The 8,334-nt window shown below is 40.9% G+C and overlaps 1 protein-coding gene across 1 annotated transcript in view; it reads left to right on the top strand.

The window, feature by feature from the left end:
• Positions 1-3,910: 3,910 nt before the first annotated feature.
• FSHR (follicle stimulating hormone receptor) overlaps positions 3,911-8,334 on the top strand; it is a 50,334-nt gene continuing 45,910 nt past the window's right edge. Inside the window, exon 1 of the mRNA XM_010133616.1 lies at positions 3,911-3,976. Coding sequence (XP_010131918.1) covers positions 3,924-3,976 — 53 coding nt within the window. The 5' untranslated portion in view covers positions 3,911-3,923. The remainder of the gene's footprint in view (positions 3,977-8,334) is intronic.

Consider the following 8,334-nt stretch of genomic DNA (forward strand, 5'->3'; position numbering starts at 1 on the left):
GGTTCCTATCAACAAACTTTCCAAGAGTCACTTTAAACATATGTATTTTAATCAGAGTTTAGAAACCTCTCCTGGATACCGGGTGTGTATAGGAGCGATGGGCCAGACTTACATCTAGCTGATGCTTCTCTGTGTGGTTAATATTGGCATTCTTCTATTTCCAGCCATGTACATTGCCTTCGCGTGGTGCAAGATAAAAATGTCACCATCTCGGCTTTGTTTCCTTCCCAGTGCTTGTTTCTGCTCTGTCATTTGTTAAGTGGCTCCAACATTGGAGTCCTTGCTAGGACTTCTAGGACCTGCTGTAGACCAAATAACATTAGCATCACAGAACTTTGGACTTTAAAAAGCATAATTTTTTTTTTTTAATTTGTCCAAGAGAAATCGGCTCTAGAGGGGATGGTAGGGTTAAGTTCCCTCTTGCCCTCTTTGGTGGCCACCAAATGGGCCACAGTTGAGGCCTATCCTCAGCTTACTGATGCTTGAGCCTAGACAGGGAGTGGTCCCTTGGCCGCTGAGCATCCTCCTGGAGCAGGAAATACGTGAGTTTGCACCACTCAGGCAGAGGGCACTTGAAGCCAGGACTCCTATTCCCTGTGCCTGCGCTGTGGCTGCCAGAGCTGTGCTGAGAGACGGCAACGCCCTCCTCCCTGCTGGCCAAACCTGCTGCAGGTGGGTGCTCCCTGGGTGTTTGGAGGCTGGTGCTACACCTGCAGCTCTGACAAAAAGCTGAAAGCTCTGGGAGATGACATTTAGTTTTTCCTGGGGGCCAGCTCCGTGTACAGATTTTTGGATCACCAAACCTTCATCCTAACCCTCCTCATGAGTTGTGTCAGGCACCTGGCTCTGGGTTTTAAATTCCATGCCATGCACTGAGTGTTTAAGCTTTCTAGTGCTTGCTTTGCTGGTGCCTAAGTGCTAACTAACATAATTTTTTAAGATCAAATATCCCTCCTGTGTCTCCATTAAGCATATGCTTTTTAAAGGATGATTTTGTTTACTTGTTTGTCTTGACATGAAACATTCTTCAATGAAGGTGGGCTGTATTCATTTCTTTGACCCTAAAATAATGCCAGCAACAAAGCCAAGGGAATGCTTTTCAATTATTTTCTCCGTGTACCTCAGAAAGAATTGGTACTAAACAACCAGTATCTCAAGTTAAGTACAGATTGATTCTTGGAGCCTAATTGGTGAGATTTATTGACAATACAGCATTTGGCTAGTTATAATAGATGCTTATTCATTAAACAGTTGATAATTCAACAAGTAGCTGATTCTAATTTTCAGTGTTCATTATACCATTAACACTGACTTCATTAGACTACTCAGGAATGTTTAAAAACAATTAACCTTAATTTTTTTTAAAGTGGAATGTGAGACTTTAGCTATTAAACTTCATCCTACTTTAACTGCTCCAGGGCATTAGACACGTGTCTCCTGAATTCTGTCACCGTATTAATGCAGAATAGCAGGGTATTCAACAAAGAAAATCAAGGTTTGATTTTTACTTCCATGCACTTGTGGCTTTGTCCTAAAGGTAGCCTCATCTATGAATGAGGTTCCCTTCTTTTAAGTAGTTTTGGGATCAGGCTGTAAATTCTTGTTGTGGTAAAGCATGGTGTAATCCAGTGTTTAATTAAAAAAATTGCAAAAGTCCTGATGATCTGTGCCTGCGGAGAGAAGATTCATTTTAGAACATTGCCATCAAAAAAATTATAGGTGGCTTTTCAGACAGAGCCCGCTTTCTAGGGCTCCAAAATTAGCCGTGTGCTTCTACAAAGGAGGGTTTAGGAAAGGTTTCAAAGCACATCAAAATTAAAGAGTTTCCTGATGGTTCAACTTTGAGCACTAAGCCTGCTGGGTGTTCTGCAAGGATGCATTGTACCGAGCTACCCTCTGAAAGCACAGCCACAGCTCCGTACGCATTACCTCAGCCCTGTTTTCAGCAGGGTTTTACAAATTGCCTAATCCAAGTTAGGCTTTTCTGGAAGCTCTTTAATCCCTCTAACATTTGCATAATGATCTCAATACTGTAATTCTTGTGTGACAGTCTGTTGAAGCTCTTTCTGAATTACATTAATGATGGTACAAGAATAATGGAATACCAAATCGACTTCATCATCTTTCAGGACTGAGAATACCATAAATTAAAATGTTTAAAAAAGTGTGGGGCCAAGTTCACTCCTGGTGTGTTCACGGTGACATCTCTAGAGCTAAGTGAGGTGTGCATTGACTTTGTCCCACTTAAGTAAATATTAACTCATATTTGGGAATCTAAATGAAGAGTAGATTCTACTAAAGACCTACAATTAAAAAAAAGGAACTTTTCACAGCGGTATTCCAACAGAATAATACTTTTTCCCCTAAGACTTTGATTAAAACATGATAACCTCCCATGAAAATTCTAAACTAATCAGCTGAACTAAAAAATACATGAGGAATGCATGAATATTTTATGTGACCTGTGAGAAAGTCTCTAATTTTGAGGTATTGTGTTAAAATTTGCAGGACTGTACAGCAGATGATACCAGCCTTCGTTCCCATTTCTGTCCTTCTGCAGATGCTGCAACAAGGCAGCACAGGCACGAGCTGAAAGGCGATTCCGAGCAGCCATGCAAAACCAGTTCTGAGATGATAAAAACGAGAGATGGTCTGCCAGGCATGCTCACTGAAAAAAAACCAAACAAACTTCCATTGTCATGCAGAAAACAATTCATTTCCATGGGAAAATAGACTAAGAAACCAAAGCACAGGGTAATATTCATGTATGTAACACAAGTGATTTTTTTTTTAAATACTATATTTAACAACTACCACTCGGGGCAACCGATATTTTTTGATGTCTTGCTTCTTTATCTGCTTGGTGTTTAACACCTGGGAGTTTTAATATGTTTTTTTTCCTCAGCAGAAATACAAAATTCTTATATTTCTCTCTACAAAACCTCTGTGGGCATTCTCATGTCTCAAGTATCTTTCTTGACCCAGATCTAATCATAAGCGTATCATGTACAATGTGTATCTTGACGAACAGGTCATGTTAATATATGCAATTGTTTGTGCTCACTACTTAGGAATGATTAAATGCATTAAAGAAAACAATTGTCCAGGAATTACCTTACTTCTCCAAGGAGTGGCAGAACCCTACCTTTCATTTGATGAGTGCCATCAGAATTTTTGTAGTCCTCTTTGTTTATTGTGATTAAAGGAGATTAGTCCAGGTGAACAGAAAGTTTTATATGATGTTTTAAAAGATCTTCTTCATAAAGCATGTTCTGTGACCTTAAAATATTAAAATGTTGTCTTGGTACGTGTGTGATTGAGTTGTGTATTCCAAAGTCCCACGTTTGTGGCATGTTACAAACTAATTAGAAGAAAGACTACGAGAAACAATGAAGGGTATTGAAGTTGCACTGGCAGGAGATAGTAGCTGACTCCTTAAATTAGCCATGCAGCAGGCGAAGTCTTATCTTGCATGGTCACACATGTGCTACCTTACAACCTCGTGTAAGCAACTCACCCCCGTCTGGCTCCACAGGGCTGCTTCATCCTGTGCTTGAGCGTCTCTCAAAAGAGAGGTCAAGATAAGAAAGACGTTGTTCCTTCCCAGTGCACAGCAAAGCTGCAGCAACTGGGTCTGGATTTCTTCCTGAAGTAAACAGGGAAGTGGCAACCATGCTTTTTCCCCCGAGGAGCTCCAGAGGTAGCCCAAGACTGCTGTAATTGTGGTTCATACAGGCACCTGAAGGCCCACGAAGCCTTTGAACATCACAGCTGTATGTATGTCAAAGCCTTCAGCCCGGAAACTACCCTTGTACCTGGTAAAGGTCTCTCCTGTGATGACCAGGCTACCATGCAGCCCCGTGTTGTGGACAGTGAATAATCACCCCATTTTCTCTATTTTCAGGAGATTTGTCCTCACCAAGATGAGAGTCATTCCAAAAGGAGCTTTCGCAGGACTTGGTGACTTAGAGAAAATGTATGTATTTTGTCATTATTTACAAGGAAACAACTATTTTACTTCAAACAACGGTTTCTGGTTGTAGCTCCTTTTACGGCCTGTGAGCAAGCCCCTGTCTCTGAGCTTCACCTACTTTTATCTTTTTGTTTAAAAACCCAGAAACTTTCTTTTTAAGACCATGTTTCAAAACCTTGTTGTCATAAAGACATTTTGTGTCAGCCACCAGGCAGTCCTTGGTCAAAGGGTTGTTTCAGTATGGAATGTCATTGCTATTAATACAGACAGTGCCATAGCAGAAGATCTTGGGAAATCGATTATTTTGAGAATTTTGCAATAGATTAGGAAAAATCCGTAGAAGATTGGGGAGGAAAGATCTCCTGTTTATTACAGGGCAGCTGATTCTGTTTTCAATAATGAATTTGCTTTGTGTGTGTTCAGAGACAGCTGGCGGGATGCATGAAAGAAGTTTTTTATAATGATAGATCCAAAAATATTAGCACATAAAGGGTTTAAGCATCTAATTTCTGTGAATTTCAGTGAGAAGTCTGGAGTTATAAATATGAGCACCTTTGATGAACTAATGTGTCACACATTCATTAGCACACTATTGCAGATGTATTGCAACCCTCCACCACTAGAAGCAAAAATCCTTAGTAATATGTTTCCTACTGTTCTTTAGTGACAGAAAATCTATGAGTTAACTGGTGCAAGCACCAGAAATTATAACTGTCGCTGTCCAACCTGATCTGTTCTGGGTCACGTAAGATTTTTCTGAATTATTTATATATGAGCGGATAACAACATTTTTTTTCTGAAGCACACCCAGTGTTTGCACCCTGACAGGAGAGGGTCACAACAGGCTGTTCACCCAAAAGGAGTCTGAATGGGAGTGGGGAATCACACTTTAGTCAATGCTTTTTTCATTGCTCTGTGTGTGTAATGGCAAAACTAAAAAGGAATAGATTGCCAACGCGGCTCTGCGTCATTCTACCGTTTTCCCTCAAGCTCTTGCACAAGGAATTTAGCAAGAAAATGAACGCACCAGGAAGTATGGCAAGGAAAGGGAAAGGATTTTGAACCTAGAGAAAGATGGATGGATGGGTGGCTGGATGGATGGGTGGACAGATGACGAATAAGCAGTGAACACGGATGAAGTATTGAGGAGCTGCTGGTCAGTAACAAGTGGTAAAGCTCACATGGCACCTGGCCTTTTCTGAAGTGTGAGATACATTTCAGAGCATCATGGTAGGTTCAGCAGTCTTCTATCAGCACATGGTACACACTAAAAAGCCTTCAGTTGCTGCATCCCACTTGTGGATCCGGATTCCTGTAAGCCCATCAAGCATCTCTGTAAACGGTCATTTTTTTTCTCAAGAAAAGAAAAAGAAAGTCTTATTTTTGTGGCCAAGAGTTACCAGTCAGAAATAAGATCAGCCCTGTGTGGACAGTTTTGTTGGCACTTGTTTCTCCCCAGTCCTGCAGGGTTCCTTTCAGCCTAGTCCTTATGAAAAATCATTGAGCCCTCTGGACTATGAAGTGGATTGCAAAGTGCATTGTAAGCTGCTTCTGTTATCTTTAATTACTCGGAAACCATATGTCACATTTGTATGAAGGTTGTGATTGCGTTGAATAGGATGTCTCTAAATGGTGATTTATTGTTAGCAAAAAAATTTATATACGGAAATGAGCTCAATTTGAAAATATATCTATGTACGGGTAGTACATGGAGAAATGCGGACACAGTTTATAACAAAATATCCTTGAAAATAAAAGTGTGATAAATATGCAAATGAGACCTATCAACATCAACAAAGATGTAGCATTTGCAGATGATATGGCAGACAGATAAAATTTGAAACAGCTCACAAATCCTCAACCTAACCCATAAAACATTCATCAGAAATGTTCATGATGATACAGCGACAAAAAAAGTGTGTAATGAAATGATAGATTTGCATATAAAAACACAGCCTTTGTATGAAAGCCTTTTTACTCTTGCAAGATCATGCACAGAAAGGAAGAATAAAGCAAACTCTATTTAAGGAAAACAGCTATTAGTAATGTGGTAAAATGTGGATAGCCTGATGTATACAGATGAGATATTTCAGTGTAGTATACGTACGTGCTCCCCTAGAACCAAACCGACTAAAAATTAGGAGAGTGACAGTACTTCCTGAGCGTGTTGCTGAAGATAAACAGTATCTCACACAGTCCAACATATCTGTACACGTGATTCTCATCATTACTAGATCATTTCTAACAATGTTTCTGAGAACATGGTAGGTTTTAAAGCTCAGAAGTTGCAGGGAATGGTGGTCTTTGGAATCATCCGTTGGAGATGAGGTGATTGAATACAAGTTAAATCAGAGATGAGTCCTCCATGAGAATCTTAACTCTGTTGTATTTACTTTCAAAGTGAATGAGGGCTTCTGAATACAACGACCAAAAATGCTTCTAGCTGTGATAACACTTGATGTGCACAGCTCCTACCAGGGGCTGGTGTGCAGAAAGGCTCTGGCTTATCCTCGCTCCTGTGCAGGCCGAGGTCACTGCTCAATCCTGTGTGTCACGGTGGGCTGCAGTAAGTGAGAGGCTGCTCCTGCGGGGAGGAGCGGACAGGACAGGTGACCCTACCCTGACCAACAGGGTGTTCCAGCCCATACACGTCATATTTGGCATAAAGCCGAGAGATCACAAAGGTCAGCTCCTCTTCTTCAATGACTGGTGTCCGAGGAGGACTCTGCCCGTTCTGCCTTCGATCCCAATCCGCGTATTCCTGAATCCAGCCCCAGTGCCTGCCCTGCAGCATCAGTGGTGACAGGGACGTAAATGCCATCGGGGTGTTGGGTTTGGTGTTGGCATTGGATATATTTGTATCTATTTCATTTTACTGTTATTATTCTCATTAAAGCAGTTTTAGTGTTCTTTTACAACTCATGAGTCTCTCTCTTGCTCCTTCTCTCTTCACCAGGGAAGAGGGTTTAACAGAGAGCATCTGTCACTCACCTAGTGGCCAGCCCAGCCCTGTCCTGTGACACTCATAATCGAAAAAAGTAGTAAGACCTGGAAATGTAGGCATGATTTTGGGTTTCATCTCTCTGGTTTTTTTAGTTTGTTTTTTTTTTCCCAAAATACAAACTGGATTTTTGTTTGGCAAAATTGTCACTGGAATACTTTTACCATTTGTAAGTTTTTTGAAAGAATGAGAGCCCATTTGAGCGATCATTGTCACTTTCCCCTCAGCCATCTAAAGTCCTTCTGTTACTAAAAAGCCATGACTGTCCATTCTGCATATTGTCACACAGAGCAACAACTTTTCCAGAGTATGTCCTAGGAGAAAGATCCTTTCTTCTTGGATAAAATATTTAAAGTTACGAAACGAACTGACGGGCTTTAATTATCTGCAATTTCTGTACTAAAGCTGCAACTTGAATTTTCTTATAGAGAACTACATCAGAAACCCACAGATCTGAGGAGCAGCCTAGCCAGCTGATTGCTAGCAGCCCTCCAGCTTCTGCACAGCTCTGGCTTCACGTTAATTTAGCAAATTGTTGTTCAGGGAAGCAGATTAGTTATTCTTCGTACATGCTTAGTCTGCTCCTAAGTCTTAGCCAGCTGGAACGTGGCAGCTCCTCTGGACTCCTGCTTAACCAACCTGTTTACACTCCCAGAACTAATTAACCCTCCAGTTACTAAATTAAAAAGCTGCCCCATTCAGGCACATATCTGGCAAGATCAATCCAGCAGCTCTGCATCTGCTCTGTCATCACCAGCCTGCACGGAAAGTGCTTAACTTGGTGGAGAGAGAAGAATATTGAAGTCTCCCTTTTTCCCTTGAGAAGTTTCCTCCTGTTACTACAGGTAGCAAAGTAGATCAGTGCATGTTGGTTTAAGAAGGCCTGATTAGGGCATTGTATTTACAGGAAGTTTAGTCTGATTGTGTTACTCTACGCCAGCCAAGCAGGCTTCACACTTGTATCCTGAGGCACAATCCCCTTGAAAATTCATCATCAGTTATTTATTCTTCTGTGGGCTTTAAGCTAAAACAGTGCTTCATTTCATCATTTGGTCTCAAATCTAACCTGTGTGTGGACCAAGAAAGTTCAGCTATATGGATGAAGCATTTCTTGAACTGGAAGACATCACAGAGAAAAAAAATCTTTGTAGTTTATAGTAATAGAAGGGGATTTCTTTAACAGATTTTGACAAAGGGACATTTTCTGAACATGAACTGTACTATGGTTCACAGAGCTTGAAAAACTAAATCCCTGATGAGCTCTGCAAGCCATGGAAAGTGCTAAAATTTTAGAGTTGATGCAGTCTGTCAGAGCTGACACTCCTGGAAACTGATGTCTTCTCTCTATGGAAGAAAGCAG

This window comes from Buceros rhinoceros, unplaced genomic scaffold, assembly GCF_000710305.1.
Source record: "Buceros rhinoceros silvestris isolate BGI_N320 unplaced genomic scaffold, ASM71030v1 scaffold2663, whole genome shotgun sequence".
Lineage (NCBI taxonomy): Eukaryota > Metazoa > Chordata > Aves > Bucerotiformes > Bucerotidae > Buceros > Buceros rhinoceros.